Source organism: Myotis myotis, unplaced genomic scaffold, assembly GCF_014108235.1.
Source record: "Myotis myotis isolate mMyoMyo1 unplaced genomic scaffold, mMyoMyo1.p scaffold_m19_p_1, whole genome shotgun sequence".
Classification (NCBI taxonomy): domain Eukaryota; kingdom Metazoa; phylum Chordata; class Mammalia; order Chiroptera; family Vespertilionidae; genus Myotis; species Myotis myotis.
Window position 1 is genome coordinate 196,167,342 of NW_023416313.1, and position 24,604 is coordinate 196,191,945.

General features: G+C 55.7%; 1 protein-coding gene across 6 annotated transcripts; it reads right to left on the reverse strand.

Annotated features, from left to right (window-relative positions):
* Positions 1 to 659: 659 nt before the first annotated feature.
* On the reverse strand, positions 660 to 22,619 carry RAB15 (RAB15, member RAS oncogene family). Of its 6 annotated transcripts, none has more exons than XM_036309933.1 (7): positions 22,364 to 22,619; positions 6,799 to 6,859; positions 5,951 to 6,011; positions 5,401 to 5,478; positions 4,634 to 4,723; positions 3,319 to 3,384; positions 660 to 3,143 (listed from the first exon to the last, which is right to left on the reverse strand). In XM_036309933.1, exons 1-7 carry the CDS (start codon positions 22,485 to 22,487, stop codon positions 2,985 to 2,987), a joined length of 639 nt encoding a protein of 212 aa, XP_036165826.1. In that variant the 5' UTR covers positions 22,488 to 22,619; the 3' UTR covers positions 660 to 2,984. The 6 variants fall into 6 exon arrangements, with proteins under 6 accessions (XP_036165826.1, XP_036165846.1, XP_036165815.1 ...); XM_036309953.1 differs by having other exon boundaries at positions 5,951 to 6,096; positions 22,364 to 22,500; XM_036309922.1 differs by lacking the exon at positions 22,364 to 22,619 and adding an exon at positions 8,343 to 9,655 and having other exon boundaries at positions 5,951 to 6,118.
* Positions 22,620 to 24,604: the final 1,985 nt, after the last annotated feature.

Consider the following 24,604-nt stretch of genomic DNA (forward strand, 5'->3'; position numbering starts at 1 on the left):
CGACTCTGCCACTGTTACTTGGGGCCCCTAGACATCTGTTTCCTTATCTGTTGAACCAGGAAAATCACCCAACTTATCTCACCAGATACGATCAAGTATTACAAGCGCTCTCTCAACTGGAAAGTGCAGGGTAAGATCTTAGACTCTTGCCCTGCCTTGTTTTACTCCTTCCTTCTTCAATTGATCCTCACCCCCATTCTCTGCTTCTTCCATCAACTCTGTACCCCAAAGTATAGGATTCAACAGCCACCACCTCCCAGACCTTCAGGATTCCAGTCTGCCTTGCTCTCCGGGAGTACTCAGTCACAGGGCTAGGATGAACATCTGAAAGATGACTTCGCCCCTCCTCATGCCTTCAGGAAAGCCTGTTCTCATCTGACAGCTGAGAACCTTCTTGGCTTTAAAGACTCCCTCAATGATTCTGCGCAGTCTTACTTCTGCAGTAGAAGCCCATCGCCTGGCAATGGGGACTTTGCTCGGGGCTCCCCTGCAGGTGGCATCAGGAAAGGGGGAGCATGGAAGATGCTGGCCACTCCCATGGTCCTCCTACTGCCATTGTTCTAGGGTTCTGGAGCTTCTCCCACCAGCCCTGCCTCTCCCCTTCACTGCTGGGGGCTGAGCGAGACCTATTCCCAGAAACGCATACAGGCATCCACACCTGTGGTTTGAAATAGTCTTTATTTTGTAAACATCTGTGTTTAAAATAGATGAACCCTGCTCACAATTCATATACTGGACCCGAGACACAGCACACAGAGTTCACCCGTCACAGGGAGATGGGGGTTTAGGAGCAGGTGGAGGGCCAGGGCCGGGGCTGGGCTGAGCCTCAGGACAGCAGGTGCAGAGGTGGGAGGTGTAAGCAGGCAGGAGTGCCTGCCTGTTCAACAGTCTGGGCCTAATGCCAGACCCCAGGCCACCTCCTGGGTTGGAGTAGTGTAGGGGTGGGAGGCCACCTCTGGAACCTGATGAATGTAATGCACCCTAACATCCCAACCGTCCCCCAGCTGTGGCCCTAGAATGGGGCTAATCAGTCCTAGAATCTTGCCTCCTGCTTCCCCTCCCAGAACCCCTGGGGCACAGTTAAAACAACAGTTCCCGTGTCCCAAGGTGCTCAGCCTGTCCCCAGGGAGACCTGCAATACTGGCCCCGGGTTGGAGCCAAGGCGAGTATGACCTCCCCTCTCTGAAGTCTGGGCTGAGGGCACTCTGAGAGCGGACTCTCAGGGCTGAGGTGACCGCCCTCCCACCCCCAGGCGATGCTGCTGGTGTCCTGACACCCGAGGAGCCAGTCTCAGGAAGCATCCCCAGCCAGCTCTCTATTCATTCACTTGCCAACCACTGGCTGCTCCTGCCCTCCTTTCCTTCCACTCTGCTAACCCGTCCCCCTCCCTGCGTCCTGAGTCACCCTGACCTGATACGCCTGGAAGCAAGGGCTAGTGATTTCATGCCCACACCCCATTTTTGGAGTAAGGAAGCGGGGCTCTTAATCCTTCCCGTGGGTGTGCCCTGGATTTTGGGCTTAGTTGGTGAATGCTCAATGCCCAGTTGTTCCTTTTAGCTCCAGGCCCAGCCATGCAATGCAGCTAATGAGTACCTTAGGGATGACTGTGGAAGGGGGGCAGGAGCCCTGGTGCGGCTGGTCACTGACTTGTCCCTTCCTCCAAGGGCCTTCTTCGGGACACTCCTGGGCCATATGGGGTTAAACACCTTCTTCCTGAACTAAGAGCCCTGCAGGAGTCCTGTTCCCGCCACCTGCAGCCACAGTGAGGCTGGCAAACCGCAAGCCTTGCCCTCGGGAGCCAGGGGGGCAAAATGAGCACTTTGTCTGGAAGAAGGAAGAGAACAGCACCGAGCACTTCCTCAGGGCCTGCCTCCCTTCTTCCCATGAAGTCCCCGCTCCTCTCCCACAAACTCTGGGTCTCGTGAAAACCTTGAGCTGAAGGCTGGGGTCAGTGAAGGCCCGCCTCTCACCTGCCAGGGGGTTGTGGGAAATGCTTTCCTCCCACAAGAACTGAAGGGCCCAGGGAGTCCATATTCCCCCCTGGCCTGCTCTCCCTTGCTTGTAACCTGATATATAGGAACTAGCCCTTCAGTTCCCAACGCTCCTCTTTCTGGCTTGTCAATCACTGCCCCGGCTCTCCTCGCCCCTGCAGTGCCCTCAGGCTTTGGTTCAGGTCTTTATCCAGGAGCCCAGGTGGGAGGAATTGTGTACGTGCAGCACGGGAGGTAGAGAACGGAGGTGACGTTTTCTCCCTGCCACTCCTCGTCATTTATTTTCTCCTCTGAAGCACCTGCCTCTGAGCCCAGTTCCCCAAGAGGCAGGCGGGCAGGCAGCCAAGCAAGGCCCAAGCTGGGAGAGGTAGGGCAGCCCCAGGCTGAGGACCAGGTTCCTCCCCACCCGATGTTTCATGTTCCCAGGTCAGTGGTGAGGAGGGCCCGTGGCCCAGGGAGGATGTGGGGAGGGGAGGCGGGAAAGAAGCTCCCCACCTTTGACCCACCCACAGAGCAGGGTGGGGGTTCTCCCAGGAGCTGGAGTCCATCCCCCTGGACAGGGTTAGGAAGAAAGGAAAGAAAGGAGCTGCACCAGCAGCCACAAAGCAGGACGCACAGGGCTCAGGGCGTGGGGGGACAGAGAGAGAAGTGGGAAGAAGAGAGAAAAGCGGACAGGAGACAAGACGCACTGAGAAGGAGCCTCAAAGTGGCCTCAGCCCCAGACGCCGCTGTCTGGGGAGCTGGGGAGCTCGGCGGTGAGCGTGCTCCAGCACATCGGGGCTCATAGCAGGCTGCGGCGGGAACCGGGGGAGAGGCTGGGGCCGCTCAGAGGTGACAGCGGAGCCACCCTCAAGGCCAGGCTGGGGGAGTAGCAGCTACTGATGTTCCACGGGGTCACCCCGATGAGAGGAGAAGCAGGGCAAAGCCCGGGCTCCCTGTCTGCGCAGGCCTCCTGAGGGGAGGGGGGACTTGTGGGTGCTCCATGCAGGGCCCTCAGCACCAGCAGGTTTTTGAAGAGTTCACTGGGCCCTCAGGTCTGCTCTCATCCTCCTCGAGCTCTGCCAATGCCAACTCTTTGCTGGCACGCGTCCGGACACCGTCCAGCTCCTTCCTGTGGGCCTGCAGCACCAGCTCCGTCAGACGTGTGAAAGACTGGGGAAAACCAAGGGGCGCGGGTTAGTCCAATGTTCCGTCCCCTTCTTCCTGCAGCCCTGTAACTGCCTAAGGGGTGAGGCCTCATCTGGTGGCTTCTGTCTGCCACCTTCTCCTCTGGCTTCCCCACTGCAGACTCAGCCAGGGACCGGCAGCTGGGCCTGGGAGTCCTCACCTCTTTAATGTTGAGGTTGGTGCAGGCACTTGTTTCGTAGAAGTCCATGCCGTACTCCTTGGCCAGCTGCAAGAGAGGACATTCCTGAGAGGGAGTCAGGGAGGGAAGAAAGGCGCCCACAGCACCTGCAGGTACTTCTGCCATTGCCCTCACAACCCATCCTGAGTTGTGACAATTTCTCAGAGGAGGGGACTTCTCAGATGAGGCTAAGAGCTCCTTCTAAGACCCAGGCTAGCACCGACACAGATGCACCCAACAGATGCCAAAATGTTGTGGCAGTACAGCACATAATGAACAACATGGGCTTTGGAGGCAAAGGGACCTAAACTTGAATATCAGTGCTGCCACTTAACAGCTGTATGCCCTTATTCAGCTGTATGACAAGATACTTATTCTCTCTCAGCCCCAGCTCTGCCATCTGTTAAAGGGCGATGGATGACAGTGTCTGTTAACCAAGGTTGTGGAATGATTAAATGAGGTCATGCATCTCCAAGCACTTGCTTAGCATATGCAGGGCTCAATAAATACTATTATTCCAGCAGGGTCTGCTTCTACTTTCAGATTCTTCAATAACTAGGCATTATTATTATTTTTTAAATATATTTTTATCAATTTTAGAGAGGAGGGAGAGAGAGAAACATCAGTGATGAGAGAATCGTTAATCGACTGCCTCCTGCACGCCCCACACTGGGGATTGAGCCCGCAACCCAGGCATGTGTCCTTGACCGGAATCAAACCTGGGACCCTTCAGTCCACAGACTGACGCTCAGTGGATGGGTGACTTGTCTCAGTGGCATCTGTCTGTCTTTCTGTCCTCTGTGTGCTTGGGCATCCCCTCAGCACCATCCTCCTACCCTCCTTGCCCCCAGGGCCTCTCTGACTATGGGCCCTTCATTCCACATGTCCCTTCCTACCTCCTTCCAGTGTAAGGGTAGGGAGGGGGTGAGGAGGGGTGGAGGACTGAAGACGGCAGCTATGCCTGGTGCTGTTAGAGAACAAGCCATCACCTTGAGGTCCTTCCTCACCACTAGCACTGGAATGAGGTCTTCAGCAGAGGTCATCTTACTCTGGGGGACTTGGAGTTGGGAGAGTTGCTTCCCAATAGGTCTTTGCATCAGGGTGGACCCCAAATCACTGTCCCGAAGGGCAGAAAGCCAGCTCTCAAGGATGGCCGCTCACCCAGAGCCTTGGCCTATCGTGGGAGGTATGAGGTGCCTGATGGGGGTGACAGAATCCTGGGTCACAGCTCTCAGGACTGGCCTGGAAGGTAGCAGAGAACCCCAGGGATGGATGCAGCCAGCTCACTGCCACATACCTGCTGCCCTTGCTCTCTTCCCACCTGCCGCTTCTGCTCTTCATCGGCCTTATTCCCTATAAGGATCTTCTGGACACCTTCGGGCGCGTACTAGGGACAGAGGACAGGCAGGGCCTCCAGTGAGTGTGCCTCCCTCCCACCTCCCCACACACGTCTACACCGGCCTCCACAGCAGCACCAAACTTCAGAGCCCTGGGACAGAGTGGCCGACTGGGTGCAGCTGCCGGGCTCCCCCAAGAACCATGGGTGACCACGGTGTCCTGGGGACAGTCTGAATAGGAAACATGGGCTGATTCTGAGGGGCTCTCACCCCCGCCCCAGCCTAAATGAGGGAGTGCTTCCTTAGACTGCACAACTGGTACCTAAGTTGGAAAGGACACTGGACGTAAGCCCAACCCCTCCTTCTACAGATAAGGAACTGTGGACGCAAGAAAGTTCAAATGGCTTGCCCAAGGCCCCACAGCTACCATGGCAGAGCCAGGACTAGAATCCGCCCTGGCCCTGAGATTCCAGGGAAGAAGCTGTTCACAGGGTAACTCACTTCTGGGCAGCCTGGCAGGGTACAGAGCACGGAGGGCATGGCAGCTTGGGCTTCTCCCTATAGAGGACTTACCCAGAGGTCTTCATCCCGGGCTGTGGAGGGCAAGCTTTCCTGGCAGCGTTTGCTCGCCAACCCCGAGAGCTTCGGCCTTTCCCATCTGGCCCTCCCTTCGCCTTCCCCTCTGAGGTGCCCTCCCCTACTCCAGTGGTGAGGTGGCATCTCCTACCTCATCCACATCACTGACCCACTTCATGATGTGCTGGTAAGAGCGCTCGCTGCTAATGTCGTAGACTAAAAATATTCCCTGGGGGAGAGAGCAACAGAGAGGGGGGGAGGGGGGTGTGCACAGGCATGGGGCCAGAAGCCGTGTGGTGCCTTAAATGCTGGGTCCCACTCTCCCTGCTCTCTGCTTAGCATAATAAGGACCCCTTAGCACCCAGATATATCTTCTTCTGTCTCAGACCCCCAAAGCTATTGCTTCCTAGGCCCACCACAAAACTCTCTGAGGTAGAAAGCCACCAAACACTTGGACCTGGGTCTTTAGCCCAGGATGGATGGAGGGTGAGTGTGGGGGACCTGCCTATAGTGAGTGCTCAGAGAATCACTGATGAATGAACGGTCCATGAACAATTCAAAGACCACCTAGGGGCTCCCCTCCCCAGCAGGCAATCCAAGGGCCCTATTTTGGGGGCGAGTGGCACAGATATCTCAAGTACCCAGAGCCGGGAGTGTGGGTGGCAGCATCCCACCTCTGAACCCTAAAAATGGTGGCTCACCTGGGCCCGTCGATAGTACTGCTTTGTGATGGTCTGATATCTCTCCTGCCCCGCTGTGTCCCTGCAGTAGAAAGCCAGTCCCTCAGAAGAGCGGGGACCGTAGAAGCAGGAGAGAAGGGAGGAGCAGGAGCTGAGAGACCCTGTGCCTATGAAGGAAAGACTGGGGAGCTGTAGGGTGAAAATTAATGGGGCTCTGGTCCCTCAGGGGATCTGAGCATACCTGAGTCTGCAGGAGAGGTGCCTGGCCATCTGGTGCTGACAGGGGTAGTGGGCCTTGTTCACTACATCTGCACCAGAAGCCACAACAATTCTCTCTAGAACTTGGTCACTGTGGCCGGACTGGATGGACTGCTCCACCTCCAGATCCTCTGAAGGCAATGCCCAAACCACTCCGAGTTGGGAGGCAGCTGGCAAAGGCAGTGAGTGTGGCCAGGAGTGGAGGCCAGAGCCACAGCGGCCCCCTGTGGCTACTTGTGGGAACTGCACCACGCTGCACTGAGGCCCTCTCACCAGCATCCCACCCTACTAGGCGGGGTATAGCCCTTCCTCCTACCAATTCTACCATGAGGTGGCACAGCCCAAGGACAAAGCCTTATTCTCAGGCAAACCCACAGTGGTTAACTTGTCAATTACTCTAATTTCTGCCTTTTGGTGACTTGTGGTCAATCCCATAGTTTCTTCAGGATGAGATCAAAGATTAAGGCTCCTGGGAGCAGGAGATGGGCTTTGAGACTTCCGTTTCTCTCCAGGGAACAGTGGCCAGTTGACCCAGATGAAGCCTCAGGATTTTGTGTGTGGCAGTGGCAGCTCAGGAGCAGCCCGAGGTCCTCTCCTCCCACCCAACTCACCAAATCTGTATGCGCACTTTGATGCCATCCACCTCTATGGTCTTCATCTTGAAGTCGACACCTGGGGAGAGGAAGAGAGCGAGAGGTAGGAAATGAGAGCCCACCTCGACCTGAACGGGAAGGCCGGGTGCTCGCACTTGAAGGGAGCTCCTTTGGTTTAACTTGGCAGAAAGATGGCATGATGTGAGGGCCTTCTATAGATATAACTGATTTCAGAGACAGAATCATTGATAGGCTGCCTCCTGCACACCCCCTACTGGGGACTGAGCCCACAACCTGAGCATGTGCCCTGACTGGGAATCAAACCATAACTTCCTGGTTCATAGGTCGATGCTCAACCACTGAGCCACACCGGCCCAGGCAGTAAGGGCCTTCTTGAACCAAAAACTGACCCCAAGGAAGTTTCCTGTGCTCTGAATGGTGCTCTCCTTCCTCCTTGAGCTGAAAGTTGTCAGCAGTAAAGAGCCTGAGGTACAGGAAGTGAATGAAGGATCAGAGGGGGATCCACTCCATCGCTGCCTCGGCCCCAAACGTGTCTCACTCACTCATGTGTGACGTCTGGGAAGGCTACTTCCTACAAACAGCGATCCACCTCATGGGCCTGGGTTTTTCTCTCTCTGCCTTATTAACAATCGGGAGGGGCTATGGTGCCGTCCTGAACGTGGGGAAGGTGCATGGAGCCCGGAGAGAGGACTGCTTCCCACCACGGTGTGTATGAAGCCCTTGGCACCCAGCAAAGGGCCACCAAGGAGAAGGCCTGGGGAACCTGCTGTTGACTAACTGGCTTGCTGTGGGAGGTGCTGTGGTTTGCTGGGAGCCTGGGCGTTGACGTCTGGCCTGAGCTTGAATTCTGACTCTGGCCACTAAATTCATAGCCAGGACTCTGGGCACCTTGCTTCTCTGAGCCTCCATTTCCTCATCTGTAAAATGGGGCTATTACCAGTCATTCCAGTGGGTCCCTGAAGAGAACAAGTGACACAGAGTCCCAGGCACCTGGTGGCTAGTCAGCCGCCTGCAGCGATCACCATGCCCTAGTACGGTCCTGGTCACAGTGGGGGCCCGGGAGTGGCTGCCAAGGACCGGATGAAGAGGCAGTGGCACAGCGTCTCGTTGGGGCGGGAGAGGAAGACAAACGGGTCTCGGGCTGGAGGGGCTAAGCTGCCACAGGACACGGGACACGCAGTGATCTGGCGAACCAGCCCAGGGCAGAAACGTATTTCAGGGAATTTGCAGCAAGAGAAGTCAGCACCACCAGCAGCACAGGGGCTTGAATCTGAGTGATGACAGGGAGATGAGCCGATAGGTTTTTATCACGGCGCCTCTCCCAGCTCTGACTGTGCCCAGTGAGTCAAAACTGTGTCTAGTAGGTTAATTAAGCTTAAGTCTCCATGTACTCCCTGGAGACAAGTCAGGAATGGGCATCGTTAACGAGTTTGCAGGTGGAGAGCATGGGAAAGGCAGAGTTCTGGACCGTAGTCCCCAGGCTGCACAGCACAGCACAGCACAGCCCCGAGCTAGAACTCCCCACATGGCTGCCAACCCACCTGGGCATCAGTTCCTTGCCAACCGGAATACTTCTGCCCTTAGCCATCCTGTCCCCAGCTTTCCACAAATTCAGACAGATGAAGTTCAGGCTCTTCCCTCTCACCACCGAGACGAGTAATCATTTAATGAGAGGGAGAAAGGGTTCAGAACGAACAACCTGAACTGAATAGAATTGGTCAGACGTGAATCATTTTGCCTGCCCACGCCGATGCCTATCTATGGAGCTGTACTTTTCCAATGGACAGTGCCTGCAGCCATTCTTCCGGGTGTGCGGAGAGGTGAAGAGAGGAGGGCGAAATGGGGAGGGGGCACCTGGCCTTGGTGGGGGCAGGAGTATGCTCACGCCCTCCCTAGACAAACAGCTGTCAAGAATTTGCCTCTCCCCAGTACCTGGCATAGCAGGGAATAAAGAAGTTCTTGTTTTTCTTCATGCTACAGTGCCTTCTTCCCGGGGGAGGAGGGGACCAGCAATTTTGTTCACATTATAGTAAACCCAGCTCATCCTCATACTGGCCGAGCAAGTCTAGTGCAGCGTCTCGTGCAAAGTGGTCACAAGGGGGCTGCAAAGCGCAGCTCCAAAGACCCCGAAGGTGCGGGCCGGGGTAGAAGGTTCTACATCCTTTATTCCACAAACTCTATGGGAACTGACTGTGTACCCTGCATGGTGTTCAGTGCAGAGTGGCAAAAACGACACATGCTCCCTGCCCTCTCAGAGCTTAGTGGGAAGGAAGCAAAGGCCCCGGGGGTGAGCTAACAGCCCAAGGACAGCACAGCCAGGGCAGAGCCTGCCGAGGCCCACAGCCCATGCACCACGTGCCTTGAAGGAATGATGGAGAGTTGTATGCTAAGTAGGCATAGAGGCCTTCGCCACACTTGGTGTCCCTGTTTCTCGGAAGGTCCTTGAGAAGGGCTGAGCTGGGCGAGGAGATCCCAGCACCAGGGGACCCCCCTGAGGACAAGCGCAGGCTGTTGGAAGAGGCAGGGAGGACGAGAAAGTGCCCGGCTACCCTGGGAGTGAGCGCTGGGCTTGGACTCCCTGGCCCCTCTTCCCTCCCTTCTTAGCTGTGTGGCCAGGAACTCTAGGGCTCATAGCACCCCACCACTTGTGACCTTGGCCCTCCTGACCACCCAATAAACTTTGTTTTAACGTCTCAGAGAAGCCAAATGCTTCCGTTCTGTCTCTTCATAAGCACTAAGGGAGAAACACAGAAAGCCTATGCCTTCGGTGGGGGGGATTTTCCTCTCCCCACCCACGCCTCTCTTTTCATAAATTTAAAGATGAACAGCCCACGATCCTCAGGGGAATCTGTTCCTTCTACTCTACTCCCCCACACCCCGCACCTTCCGCTGGGTCCACCTGCCAGCCAACCCCTGGCCCTCCACGACCTGTGCCCAGCCATGGCCCCTGCCGTCTCCTTGAGTGGCTGCTGGCTTTTTCCATTGCTGAGCACGGCGGGCAGTCAAAACACTGGCCTTGTTTAGTCGCCTGCAGACTCATGCTTTGTCACCTCAGCTGGGCCCTCGCGGCTGCTCAGCAAACTGTTTAATCGATGTGTGTTCACCGCTCACATTCCTCACAGCCACTGTCCTCCCCGATGAAGGCTTCCGTCCCGTGCGTCCCCTCCCCTCCGCTGAAGGCCTTCCAGAGAATACCGGGGCCTGTCCGAGGGCAAAGCGACGCTGCCTGAGGGCGCCTTGGCTCTGAGGCCCACCTCCCTCCGAATTTCCTCTTTTCTCCACCCTCCCTGGGGGAGCCCTCTCTCCTTCCCACGTTTCCCCCGCAGCTGTCCGCGCCAGCCCCCTCTGGGTCATACCCTAACAGGTTCGCCCCTCTCAGCTGCATCCTCAGAATCTACACCCACCCACCCCCATGGGTTCTCATCCTGGCTCCCCGAGGCAGCACTTCTCAGACTTCCAGGGGCACGCAGGCCCGGGGGAGACGCAGACTCGGATCCGGTAGGTGGTAGATGAGGCCCGAGATGCTGCATCGAGGCTCCAGGGGAGGGTGACGCTGCTGGTCCATGGATCACACGTCTGACAGCAGCTTTGGGGACAGCGGTTCTGCAAACGTGGACCCCGGACCTGCAGCCTCAGCATCAGGCAGCACACGAAGTTTGAGAAGCACCGTCTCGCCCATCTCTAGGCAGAAGCACAGCCCAGGCTCGTTACCCGTACTTACAACGACAGCACACCCCCTGGCGAGGGGATCCAGAACCCTCAGTTCTTCCGCCAGCCCCAGGAGGCAGGTGGGGGTGGAGATAATCATCGTGAGACACGGAGAGGCCGAGTAACTGACTCACTCATGTTCCCACATCATATGGCTGAGCCAGAACTGGACGCCTGTCTCTCTAAAACCTACCCGGGGTACTCCTCACCCGACCAGTGGCTTCCCGACTCGACTCTCCGAGGCTGTGGAGCCTTTGCTGCCACGCCCCAGGGCCCCGCACCTGCTCTGGTGTTACGAGGCGTCTGGAAGTGAAGCAGTGGGCGCACAGGGGCAAGCCCGCCACAGCCTGCTTTCAGGGAACCCTTGCTCCTTGAGAGTGCATGACCCCACCACGCCAGGAGCATCACCTGGACAGGGCCACCTCGGTGCCCCTACAGAGCGCCTGTTTCCTGCCCAGGGACGGGGACGGGACGGCTCAGGTGCGAAGAAACTAGCAAACCACCCGGCACAGCTCCCGCAGAGGTTCCTAGAAACCCTGGAGCTCGGGGAGGAGAGTCAGGAAGATGGAGCCCCTCCCAGCCACATGCCGAGGGCATGGCGAGCAGCTCACCGTTCTGCCCGCACTCAGATATGTTAACTGTGGTGTCTGCCCCACCCAGTGCCCTTTTCTGGCTGGAACTGCCCAGCCCACGGCCTCTGCTCAGCGTGTTCTTTGCAGAAAAGCAGCTCCTGACTGGACCAGGGTGGATATCTGACCAAAAGGAGGCCCATCGATGGGCTTGCTGGTGACCTCCGAGGTGACCTGGTGGAGAGGGACCAGGGGAGCTAGCTAAGCCGATCAAACAGCTCCCTCCAGACGGTGCAGAGGGGACTGGCCAGTGGTAACGAGAGGAGCATGGGGCAGACAGATGGGCAGAGAGGCCGATGCCTAAGGCAGGAGTGTGCTGGCCGGAGTGAGGCTCAGGGCGCTATGTCCCACCACAGCCGCCAGGCCACGCCAGACCCCACCTTCCAGCCTCATAACGCACCCCATTTTCTTAGCACCTCAGGATACCTCAAGAGTCACAGCCTGTGACTGTCCGCTGCTACCTAATGGCCCCCCTACCCCCCTTCACCACTCCCCCCCGGCTGGCAGGTAGACATTGCAAGTGAGGGGCTGGGAGAAGACTTCTAAGACGGTGTGACCTGCTCCCTGCTGCCTCCAATGTTTGTGTCTTCTAGCCCCAACTAGCGCCTAAGGGGCAGATAATATACTTTGTATTTGACAGAGGTTTTTGTTTGTTTTTAAAACCTCTGCCCCCATGCAGTGCGGGGCATCGAGTAGTGTAAGGAGGGACGGGTGTCCATGGCTCAAGAGCAGGGGCGTGTGTCCTGCCCTCTGAACGCTTCACAGACACTAGCAAGAAAAACCCAGTTAAGGATAGTGCCAGGCCCTGACGCACCGTCGCCTCCGGCTCTTCCTGCTGTGTCCCTGGCTGCGAGGCCTCTGCCCCTCCAGCAACCCCAGCAGCTGCCAGGCCATAGCCGGAGGCCTGGAGCAGTGAGAGCTACTGTTGGAGAGCTGGGGGGACAGGTGAGGCCCTCCTCAGGCCCAGGGGGCGGGTCAGGTCAGTGGGACAGGGCAGGGGATAGGCACAGCGCTCACTTGGCTCCTAAGATAGAGCAGTAAACCAAGGCTGAGCTTACTGCCTCCCCAGTCCGGCAGAGGAGACTGTGGAGAGAAGGGGACAGGGCACCCCCAGGGGGAAGGACACGCCCCACCATCACTGTCTCTCTCCACGGACAGCCCTGAAGCATGGAGGCAGTCTGGCTGGAAAACCGCACGGTGTGGGCACTCAGAACCCAGGTGTGAGGCCAGAGTTTGCTTCCAAACCTGCCCTTACCTGTGTGGTGTTGGGAAAGCTACAGAACCTCTTTGGTTCCGTTTCCTCACCTACAACATGGGGTGACAACCCCTGATGTGGGAGTTTTTGTGAGGATTAGGAGATAAGGAGTAGCACCCGTCACGTGGGGTGAGCACACGGAGCTTTGTTAAATGTTAGCTGAAGAAGCTACCAGCTCCCTCGGGGGATGAGACTTGGGAGCCCAGGGGACTGGGAAGAGCTCTGGGAAGCAGGAGGGCTCACGCTGGGCAGCAGAGGCAGAGAGGCGAGGGGAAGAGCCAGCACTGAGCTGGAGCGGTTTCACAAAAAGAAAATGCCACTCACCGTGGAGCCCGAGGGCCCCCAGAACCCGGCTGCGACCTGACATCTGGAAAAGCGGGGGGTGCCTGTTGGTGGGCCAGCACCTCACGGGTTAATGTCAGGTGCCAGCCTGCCTGCTGCCAAGTGCCACATGCTTCAAGTGGAAACGGGGCTCTTCGGGGTGCCAAATGTTATCACCGTGATCAACCGCAGCCCAAAGGACCAGCAGCGTGACCTGAGCCTTTTCAGGAGCAATGAGACGCCACAGCAGGAACAACTTAATACCCCTGAAACCCAAGGCCGACACCCAATCCCTGGAGCCGTGTTGGCTCCAGTTACCAAGCCCAGGTCCCAGGAAGGCCCCCAAACCAGCATGCGCTGGACAAGAGGGGTTCACGTGGGTGTGACAGGAGGTCTCCGAAGAGCAACCCCAAGACAAATGTAGGGATGGGCAGACGCTGACTTTGCCACCCCAGACAAAGCATCGGAGTAATCCCCACTTCAGAACCCCCTTCTCTCAGCCAGAGAGACCAATGGCACTCGGAGACCCATGTCGCCATTTCCCCCAAGGAGGTAAAGAGCGGGAGAGCTAAGAGCTAAGACTCAAGAGAAGATTTAAGACAAAGGCTCCTGGCACACCACCGTCCCTCATACCATTAGGTGGGGGGCTAAGGGAGAGCGTCTTTGCCCCGGACCTGCCACTTGCTGTATCCTCTTCCTTCCTTCTCTCTGGGGACCTTAGCCTCAGTGTCCAGGGACTACATGCCCACTGACCTCCTCCTCTTACCCATTTGCAGACTGACGACCCCTCATGGCGGCCTCCTCCCTGCTCTGAGCACATGCCCAGCCAGCCTTCACCCCATCTTGCTCTGGGAGTGATGGGAAGCAGAAACCAAGAGGCCCTGGTCTTTGGCAGACAGACTCCTGATCTTCTAATGCTAAGGCCATGTTTTAACCTCCAGGGCACTGGGGTCAATGGTCTGATGAGGACGCCCACCCACGAGAAAGACTGGAGATTTCAGAAGAATACTCGTCCTTTTGTCAACATACACCCTCACAACCTCAACAGGGAAGGTGGTTTGGAGTCTAGGACAACTCTAGAGGCTACCACCTTCACATCAATCGTCACAGGCCAGTCTTTAGAATCCCAGGAACCCAGGGTTGTTGTGGGGTTTTTTTGTTTTTGTTTTTTGTTTTTTTTTCATCAGGCAGAAGGGTTTCCCAAACAAGCTCAGACTCCCAAGATGCTGGGAGGAACACATTTCCCCAGAACCTGAGCCCTAGGAGCTCCCTACTCCAGAGCCCCAGCCATGAGGTGGTCCTGAGAGATCACTCCAGCAGCCTGGTGAGTGGATGGGCTTCATCTGACACCAGCAGTGACCCTGAGCGACAGGCAAAACTGACCTTAGTCTAAGATACAACCCCTCCTCTCTTCACACACCTATGAGGACCCCCTCATATAGGGATTGCGGGAGCATGTTCTTGCTCCTTCCTACACCTGAGCTGCTCCTAGGACGTGTATCTGAGCAGAAGAGCTATAAGCTACTGGAAACAGTTCACCCCTACAGTACTCCACCCACCTCCCACACACACCCCCGCTCTCCCCACAGTCTCAAACACGTGTAGCAGAGTGAGTCTCTTAACTGTCTTAAGAGTCCCAATTAACCAATGCTGTTTGAGACTTCCTTCAGGGAAGAGCAAAAGTCCTCTAAGAAAACTCATTTATTTATTCATTCGAACAAACTGCTACTGAGCACCTACGATGTGCCCAAAACTAAGCTCAGAAGACACAACAGTGAATAATACAGGAAGATCCTTGTCCTCAGAGAGCTTCTATTTGTGTGAGGAAGACAGATAATACATAAGTAAACTAACACATCATTTCAGGGAATGGTGTGTTCAGAGGCAAAAGCAGAATCATGGAGTAGACAGTGAAGAGATCTGTGTGCAAGCTGCTTCCGACTAGCTGGTCAGAGAAGACCTTTGAAAGCAGGTGACATTTGAGCTAAGAGCTGAATGGCAGGAAGGTGCCAGCAGGGAGACGATCTAAAGCAACGGTCACCAACCTTTCAGACCTCGTGGACCACCAGTGGTGCGGAGACCACCGGTTGGCGACTGCTGATCTAAAGAATCAGGGTCCCATTCAGGGGAAGCAGCAAATACCCATCAGACAGGCACACATGTCAGTCAAACTTACAGCTCCTCAGGGAGGAAAGGAAGAGGGACCAACATGATTCCCTCCATTGTTATAAAAAGAAAAAGACACGGCAAAGCCTCCCTTCCCTTGGGTCTTGTGGGGACCCACCCTCACATGTGCACACATGTGCACCCCCACACACATGCATGTAAACTTGTGTGCAGGGTCTAACCTGAAAAATATACCAAGAAACTTTTCAAGCACTAACAAGGCCAAGTTGAGGGCTCCGCACCCCCCTTTTACATCTCTACACCGAATGCACATGTGTGCAAAGCACACTATTTCTGTGTGTGTAGCAGGTACACAAAGTGGGTGTTTAGGGAACATGGGTTCCTTTACCCTCGCCCTTTGCACTGCCGTGTGCACAGCCCTCCATGGGGGCTCTGCGACATGTGCCGTGTGCTCCAGCTAACCCTGCCGCACTCCCGTCCGGCAGACCCCTGATCTGGGCCTGGCCTTACAGTGGGCCCTGACCCCTCATTCGTCCACCCTCCTCCTGAGCCTCTTCCCAGGCAGGGCTGCAACTGACAGGCAGCAGAAGGTTCTGGAAGGAAGACACGGGCTGGGAGCCTCAGAAGCAGACACATGGGGTCGGGGAACAGGACCTTCAGATGCATCTACCTTCACACAGAGCCCAGCAAGGATTGAAGTGAACGTATGCTGGTCTGACCAGGACTGGCCACTGCTCACTGGCCCAGCCAGGCCAATACTGCACCTCCTCCCCCACCCCCTGAGCCCCTGGGGAAGCCTTGTTAGCCTTCAAGGCCCCACTCAAATGTCACTTCCTCTGTGATGCTTTCTCCAAGCTCCCCAGGAGGAATTAGTCACTCCTCTGTGACTCCAGAGCGTTTGCATCCTATTCCGGTTGTCTGTTTGGAAGCCTGACTCCCCAACTGCTCTGTAAGCTCCCAGAGGGCAAAACAGCATCCTGTTCATTTCATCTTGTCATCGCCGGTAGAAGGTAGATACTCATGACATATTATTCAACAAATTGAATAAAAGAAAGAAAAACATGAACGAGTGAGCGAGTGAGTACATAAATGGAGTCAGTACGTGCCAGGAGAAAAGGTGCCAAGAGAAACTCGAATCGGGAAGAGCGATCAGGAAGGACCCACATTATGAAGCCAACTGTCCTCTCTGTAGATCCCGGTGCCCTGGTCACAGAGTTCTCAGGAAATAGAGGACCGAAACAGTAACATGAGGGCAACACTCAGATCTCACCCTCAAAGGTCCCAGCCGGACTCCTCAGTCATACCCCGACCTCCCCCCCCATACCCCGCCTGTCCTCCAAGGGACACACCACTGTCCCACGTCCCAGAGCCCTCAGATGGGTGGGGAGCCACATGTCCTCTTCCCTTTGGCTCACAGGACGTTTTGCTTGGCAACCTGTGGAAGGACCTTTCTGGATGAGCAAGGGCATGAACAAAGCCCGACTGGAGAACTGGGGGAGGGGAGAAGGCTCCAGTTTGGGCCACCTGCCTGCAAGATGTGAGTCATCACTTATCTCAGGACCTCACATTTCCCAGTTATAAAACAGGGCTGATGATTAGCCCTGTCCTCGTCAGTGGGCGGAATTAAATGTCTGTGGTCCTTGACAAAGCACGCTGCCCAGGCAGAATAGCCAAGGAGAGGTCAGAGGCCTACGCAGAGAATTGGCAGTTTTGCAGGGAAACAGGCACAAATATTAGATTACAGACGAAGGCACTCTGAGAAGAGCTGGCAATCGGGGTAGAAGGGTAATGCCAAATATCGACTTTCATGTTAGAAAGCTCATCACCATGCTGTCTGTGGAGCAGGAGGCTGGGAGGAGCAGGAAGGAGCAGGAACGAGGGCGCCCAAAGCCGTGGGTGAATCTGCAGAGCTGTGAGGGTGTCACAGGTGCACAGAGCAGCAGAAATGAAATCCTTGGAGGGCTTCCGAGCCATTATCGGGGAACATGACCTTGGGGAAGGGGGTGGGCAGAACGTGGCCTGAGGCAGAGTGGCACCTGATAGAGCCCTGAGGCAACCCCTCTCCCTACTCCTTCACGCCTCCTCACCGACTCTTCCTTCTCAGCCCCGGGCACAGCCAGGGCAAGTGGAAAACTGGCACAGGCTCCGGAATGAGCCTACTCCTGTGCTCCCTGGAGAGTGAGATGATGGGCCCCTGACTCCTGTCTGTGCTGTTCATTGCTCCGTCCCCGGCTCTTCACGCCCACCTGACACAGAGTGGGTGTCCAGTAAGCAGTGCCCACTTGACGACTGTGCCTGGCCTGACATAGTTCATGCCTCTCTACAACTTTCTTATGAGCTAGGAGTAACAATGACGATACAATGACAGCAGCGACCATTTTTGGAGGGTTCTGCAGGTGCCTCCTATTCCTTAGCCTCTCATCGTCACAGTGACCCTCAAGAAAGATTCTGCTATTATCTTCCATTTACAGATGTGAAACCCAAGCAGAGATGTTAAATAAATGTGGGAAGGTCCTGGAGCCAGGGAGGCCATGGGAATTCCACCCAGGTTGTCTGCGCTCTTTTCTTTCTTTCTCTTTTTAACTTGTTTTTTATTGACATAGTTGAACTTTACAAGTGCCATAAAATACTGTGTAAACAGAGTATTCAGACAGAAAAAAAGAGCAAACTTAAATATATTAACCAGATTAAAGCATGCAAAAGACCCAATGATACTTACATTAAAGAATAATATGCTAATGGCATCTAATTTACCCACTTTATATCGTCATAAAAATGTTAGCAAAATTCAACTTGAAATTTGGTGGACTTGATTCTCTATTTATGTATAAGATACGCTACACCCTTTGCATGTATATGGTTAACTTTACTAGTTGTGTTACAGTACATTTAGAGAAGTTTGGTATCGGTATATATTTACTAACCATAGTGCGGTAAATAATGGTTAGAAATGCATTCTCCTAATTTTCTCTATGAATTCAGGGAGCACTAATGAACTAACCACATGAGTCACCAAGTGACCAAAATTCCTTACTATTCACATTCACATCTGTGCTCTTTTCACTCTACTCACAGCATCTCACCTTCCCTGCCTTTCTGGGGGCGCTTTGGGAACAGGGTGGGAAGAGACCTGTCTCAGGCCATCCGAGCGCATGGGCCCAGCCCCAGCCCAGCCCCTCTCACAGTGTCACACGCAGGTGCACAGCGCCTCACGGTCTGGGTCCCACAGACCCAGTGCTCAAGCACCGGCCTGAAGTTTGTTAGAATCAGCTCTCCTCTGGCCCTCCTCCAGCCCTCTCCCTCCCCTTCAGTCACCCACAAGTCCTTGCCCCGGGCCCTCAGTTCAAACAGAACTTCCTGAGAAAGGTGATACTACAGCACAAACCCAGCCTGAGAAAGCAGCCCTGAAGCCACAGTGGTTCAACCAGCCAAACTGGAAAATCACGGCGGCCCGTGGCCTCCTCAGAACCCAGAGGGGTGCAGCGGAGGGAGGGAGGTGGGCTTTAAAACAAAAGGTCTAGAGACCAGGGACAAACCAATGATGAGCAGGAGAAAATCAACTCATGGATGATCCCTTCATCTTGCATTTGTGGCTTATATGTCACCCCTGGCTGCCATGCAGAATGGAAACCAAGTCCCTGCATGCAGCTGTCCACGTAGAATAACACATGGTCTCCTTGCCTGGGCAGACAGCTCAGGTCATATGAGGCCATTTCAGAAGTTGCCAGGTTGATGGGTGGGAACCAAGAACAGGTGATGGTGTGGAGTCTGGTTTTGGTGCCACAGGAGGGGGTAAGAGGGGGGAGAGAATGGGCTGAGAGGTTCCTTTGTGCCCAGACACTACCGTAGCCCTGACTGGTCTACTGCTGCAAGTCTTAACCCCTCTCGCAGCCAACACCCCAAGTGCCATTTCCACCACGTCATTCCCCTGCTCAGAAACTTCCTACACTATTGTGCAGGCTCAAGTTCCACCCCTTCAGCCAGACCCTCAATGCCCTCTGCCCCCATGCATTCAATATTTATTGAGATTGTGGCTGGCCCTGTACTAGGACGATGAAAACAACGAGGAATAACATTTGGACTCTCCTTGAAGACACTTAAAAGTACAGTTTGGGAGACAAGGAGGTAAAACAGAGGAATGTTTTCACTCTTCCCCTAAGAACCCCCTTCTCTTCCAGCCAGACTGCCCAGAGTCCCATGAACACCTACTCAATTCCCACCTCTGTTGTCTGTGCTCCCATTTCACCATCTGCTCCTTCCCCTACAGGAACTGAAAAGCAGCCCCCATTGCGAGGCCTGGCTTCGGCGTCCCCTCCTCCTTGAGCCTTCCCTGTGGTTTCTGGTCCACCGGGCGGGCCCCTCTCCTTCTCCGACGTCCTCTAGCACTAGGTTGTAGCAATGGCACTCACGGTCCCCTCACCATCCCCTGGCTGCCTCGTGCACAATCTTACATCATGGTTCAGCTGCTGATAATGTCTGTAAGACCTTTATTAACAGTGATGATCACGACCATCATGGATCTCTACAGTTGAAGAACGCTTCACCAAGTGCTCACAGATACATTACCTTGTGGTGGCCAAGGCTCTTTTGGCCTGTCTCGCTTGCCAACTAAATTACAGGCTTCTGGAAAGGTGGGCAGGAAAAGGTGGACTGCAGCACATCTCTTAATGCCTGTCACAGTGTTTTGTAGTGAATGCTCAATTAATTTAACAGATAGGACAGTCTTGTCAGGAAAGAGCAGAGAACCTTAAGGCAGCAGCTGCCCACCTTTGCACGGCATCCGGGTCAGCACGGCTGCATAGGAAAGGCATGTCAGTGGCACAGGACCCAGCGGCAGGGCCAGTGCCCACTGGCTGACTAGTAAGCAGAGGGTGGTCAGTGCCTACATGGGAGGTCTCCTCACTGCTCCCCGGCAGGCTGGTCTCTGAATGCCACAGGCTCTTACAGGATCTGGCATAAACAGTAAATCACAAAAGTGCCAGCCTAGGTGATATCAACATGGTCCGAGCTCTGTGGTGAGTTGCCTCATTTTCCCCATTCACAAAAGGCGCCTCGATCAGTGCCCAGCGAGGGAAAAGAATGTGCCTTAGCCCTAGCCAGTGCGGCTCAGTGGATAGAGCGTCGGCCTGCGGACTAAAGGGTCCCAGGTTCGATTCTGGCCAAGGGCACATGCCCAGTTTGTGCGCTCAATCCCCAGTAGGGGGCGTGCAGAAGGCAGCCAATCAATGATTCTCTCTCATCACTGATGTTTCTATCTCTCTCCCTTCCTCTCTGAAATCAATAAAAATATATTTTAAAAGAAGAAGAAGCAGAGAAAAAAAGGAGGAGAACTGCCTTCAGGTTTTAGGTGAATATACCAAGAGCCTGTGGGGACAGGAGGGCTAGGGTGCTGTGGAGACACCTCTGCCCAGCTCACTGACTCACCTCTGCCCACACAGTGGTGGCCCCGGAGGGATTCTGAGCAGTCCCCGCCACTCGGGAGGGAAAACTGCCCACTCACCTGTCTGGCTGGAAGAAATGTCTAAGATGGGAGAAGACCAGGCAGAAGAGACATTAAGGAGAAGGGCTGGTGATTAGCGATGTGGGGGACAGGGACTTAAGGAAAGCTTTTCACAAGCTTCAGAAGGATCGAGTTGGTATTTCAGATACAACAGTCCTTCATTGGTCTGTGGGGCAGGGGGACGTGTCTCCTAGGGGGCCCCACAACACAGAGCAGGAGCCCGAGAGCTCCTGAAGTGAGGTGGGTGAGTAACGCTCTCCAAGGAGAAGCTCTGGTCACCCCCAGGACGTGAAATGTGGTCAGGATGCCAGAGTGCAGACTACTGCTCTTCACGCAAGAGCCAGGGTCCCCAGGCAGCCCACCGCCCTCTGCGATCGCTCAGCAGCTCCTGGCGCCAGGCCCATCCCCAACATAACCACCGCCAGTTTCTTTAAGTCCCAAGCTGCTGCCCTCTGTCCCCACACCCGCACTGCCCGCATGTCCCACCTGGCTCCTCCCAGGCCTTCCTCTCACGCCTCCTCTTTCCTCTGAGCCTTCCCCAGAGGCAGGCGGGCTCCTGGCCTCTGCGCCTTCCCTTCCCTCCGAGATGTCTCTCCTCCAAGCGCCTGGACCTCCTAGGAGCCTGCCTTAGAGCTTCTCTGGGAAAAACGAAAGCATCTGTTCCCTGACCTTACTAAGCCCCTTGAAGATAATGAAGCAAAGAGAGACTGAGCCCCTAGGGCAGTGGTTCTCAACCTTGGCTGCACATGAGAATCACCTGGGAGTCTTTTTAAAATCCTGATTTCTGGGCCTCATCCCGGAATTCCCAGGTGATTCTCATGTGCAGCCAAGGTTGAGAACCACTGCCCTAGGAGGTCAATGATGATCACAGTAACCACACCAGCATCACTCAGTTTCCCACGTGTGTGCACTTGTGCTAAGTGCTTTTACTAGCATTATCTCATTTATGCCTCACAACACCGTGGTGGGCAGGTACTGTTTGTTATTATTCCCATTCTACAGAGGGGAAACTAAAGGTCAGAAGCTTACGTGATATGCAAGGTCATGTGGCCCCAAAGTGAAGTCTCCAGGTCTGTCTGGCAACAAAGACCGTGTCTTAACCACAGGCCCTGTTCCTCGGGGCTCCCTCTCCTCTCATGGCAAGAAGTGTGTGTTGGGAGGGAGGGCGGAAGCTTCAAGTGCCAGGGCCCTGTCTGACCGGGAGGGGCGCCTGGGCAGTGCTGAGGCTGCTCCAGGCACCAGCCAGGGGACCTGTTAGATGTGGGTGTAAGTCCCTCAACTCACACCATGAGGCCACCATGCCCTGCCAGGCAGGTGATCTCATCCCTGTCCTGTCTGGGATGCCACCAGCCTGTCCCTCTAAGCCCAGGCCCCAGCATTGCCAGATCAGGGATGTATTCCAAGGCGGTCCTGCCTGCCTCTGCCCCCCTGTCTGGACAGGTAGTGCTGCTGTTCCTCAGCCTCCTTCCATGCAGCCACTGCTCTCCCAGAACTGGCTCTAAGGGCCCCTTTCACACCTTACCTGAGCCCTCCTCTGTGCCCCACCTGGTGGCTTACCTCCACAGCGGTGCCCTGGAAGCCCAGTCCCGTTGGCCCCTCCCTCCCTCCTTTCTTCCCCTCCAGGCTCCACAGTGGGTCGCCCCTGAACTTAGTGACTTGGCTCCCGACCCTGAACCCCTCTTCTGAGCAAAGGCTTTAATCCTCCCCCTCCACCGGGGGTGTTGGGGCGTCCTTTCAGTGACTAAGATCCCGGCCGCCCCAGCTCAGGGCACCCAGGCCTACACCCGCCGGGTTCTCTCGGCCCGCAGAACCCATCTCCAGTCACGGGCAGCAGCAGGGACCCCTGGCCTCCAGAAGCCGAGGCTCGCGACCCCCGCCGGTGGCCCCGCACCCCGGGATGTCTGCCCTCGCCTAGCCGCTCAGATCCCCGCCTTCAGTCCCTCCCGGGCAGGGCTGGAAGGGGCAGGGGCGCCGGGCAGGTGGCGGCGGGGAGGGTGGGGCGCCCCGGCCACCGCCCCTTACCGATGGTGGAGATGTGCGAGGAATGGAACTCGTTGTCTGTGAAGCGGCACAGCAGGCAGGTCTTGCCCACCCCGGAGTCCCCGATCAGCAGCAGCCGGAACAGCACGTCGTACTGCTTCGCCATGGCGGGGGCGAGGAGCCGGGGCTGCGGCGCGCGGCGGGCTCAGCCCCGCTCGGCCGCTGCCATCGCGGCGCGCGCCTGCCGGGGACGCCGCGGGCGAGGAGGAAGGCGGGCCGGCCCCGCGCCAGCCCCGCTCGCCGGGTGCCGGGAAGCGCCGTGCGGCGGGAGCGCGGTGGGAGGAGAGAGCCGAGGCCCCCGCCCGCCCCTGCCCCTGCGCCGCCGCGGGGAGACGGGGCGGGGAGCGCGCGGAGAGCGGCGACCCCGCGGCGGGGGCGAGGCCGGTGCGCGCTCCCCTCCCGCGGGGTGCGGGGTGCGCGGCCCGGATGGGGCCCCACTCCCTCACCCCCTCCCACCCCCTTTGTGCCGGGAGCTAGACCCCCGGGGAAACATTTTTGTGTTCTGCGGACATTCTGCAGGCGTGCGTTGGAGGGAGCGCCCATCCAGCCCGCCTCTACCAAACTCGGCTTTTGGGTCTCCTCTTGTTTCCCCAAATCACACCCCGAACCTGGCCCTGCCAACCTGCCAACTCCGCCTTCCGCCCAGCCCCGCTTCCCGCCCCTGCAGAAGCCTGGTGATGGTGGTGTGTGTGTGGTGGTGGTGGTGGTGGGGGGGGGGGGCGTAGGGAGAGCCCAGCCAGTGGTTGGTCCTCACCTGGGTTCATCTCGGTCGGAAGGCCCAGGGTCTGGATTCAAACACTTGAAGCTGGGATCTCAGAACACTGGACAGTGCTGCTGGAATCCTCCCTGGCGGCCATGCGGCTTGCCCATAACCCTGTGTGATCGTGTCTGCCCTCCGTTGTACCCCCCCACCCCCACCCCCATCCCAGTTTTCCTGTAAACAGGGAACATTGCTGACCTCCTGCACCAGGCCGAAAAGACAGATGATCATAAAAACGTTCCCAAAAGCAAAATCCTTTGGAAGCGCTGTGCAGGCAAAAGTCTCTGTTTTGGGTCTAAGCTGCTCAGGGTAGGGGCTCAGAATGCCAATACATTATTTCAAACCACTAAGTATTTCGGCTAGCGTACATAATGGCACCAAGGAATGAATGGGCCTCTTTCAAGATCTAATTTACTGCCGCTGAATGTGTTAGCACTGGAGGGACGCAAATAAATGTTCTCTGGAGTCTAGAAAATTGCCTATTCCTGAGAATGAGTGTTAGGGGAGTCTGGCCCATTCGATCTTGAAAAAGTGATGAAAAAGTGTGTGTGAGTGTGTGTGTGACTTTTCAGGCCGAGTATTGGACGGAGAATGTGTTTTTCAGGAGTAGGTCATGGAAAGCAGTAAGTCCATTTACTTGAAGAGTTCTATTTCAGGCAAAGTGTCAAAATTTATAATAAAAAGGGGGAAAAAATCCTGAATTTGAAAGCTGTTTTAATTACATTAAAACCTAAGGAAACGGATTCTGTGGATTCCATTAAGATTCCCAGTGTGTTCTCTTCTCTGGACGTACACGGGGTTTTCCGTGCATGCGGAGGGCTCTGCTGCTGGGCATCCTTGGCTTTTGCCCAAGCTCCTCCATTCACCAGTTATGCAACCTTGAGCATGTTACTGAACCCCTGTGCCTCAGTTTCCCCATCTGTAAAATAGGACATCCTCACAGGATTTTTGGAAAGATAAAATAATTTGTGGAAGGAACTTAGCATAGTATTTGACAAGAAATGCCAAGAGGAAAACACATCCTGTAATGTTTTCCCTGTGCATGTGCGGGTGGTAAATATGTCCCCCAGCTGGCCAGGGATGTTTCCCAGACTCAGGCCTGTCCTGCTGTGATTTTTCTCACAGGCCCATACACAGCACTGAGTGCAGGTTCAACTCAGCCTGACCCCGCCTGGGCCTGCAGAGGCCTTCCCATTGATCGGCCCTGTAACGGTCAATGCTCTCCACAGGATGCATACTGGGACCATTAGTGACTCTCTGCTTGCCTCTGTCTGGGGAAACAGGAAAGAAGTTGCCAACGGAGGTGAGTTCTTAGTCCAAGAAAGAAACTTTACTTTGAAGGAAATGGCTTTCCCTAGGCAAGACAGGAAAGGAAGTGAAATTTCCTGATAAATCCAGGGAAACCAATGCCCAGACTCATAAAAAAAAAAAAAAAGGATTTTTCATAATGCTCGGCTCACCTC

What these genes read in the sequence shown, in the direction of transcription:
- RAB15 (XM_036309922.1), bottom strand. Translation starts at nt 8,389, where the DNA reads ATGGCTAAGGGCAGAAGTATTCCGGTTGGCAAGGAACTGATGCCCAG. An exon ending in AGTACTATCGACGGGCCCAG is followed by an intron (nt 5,479 to 5,950) that starts GTGAGCCACCAT and finishes TCTCTCCCCCAG; the next exon opens with GGAATATTTTTAGTCTACGA. An exon ending in CCAACCTCAACATTAAAGAG is followed by an intron (nt 3,144 to 3,318) that starts GTGAGGACTCCC and finishes GGTTTTCCCCAG; the next exon opens with TCTTTCACACGTCTGACGGA.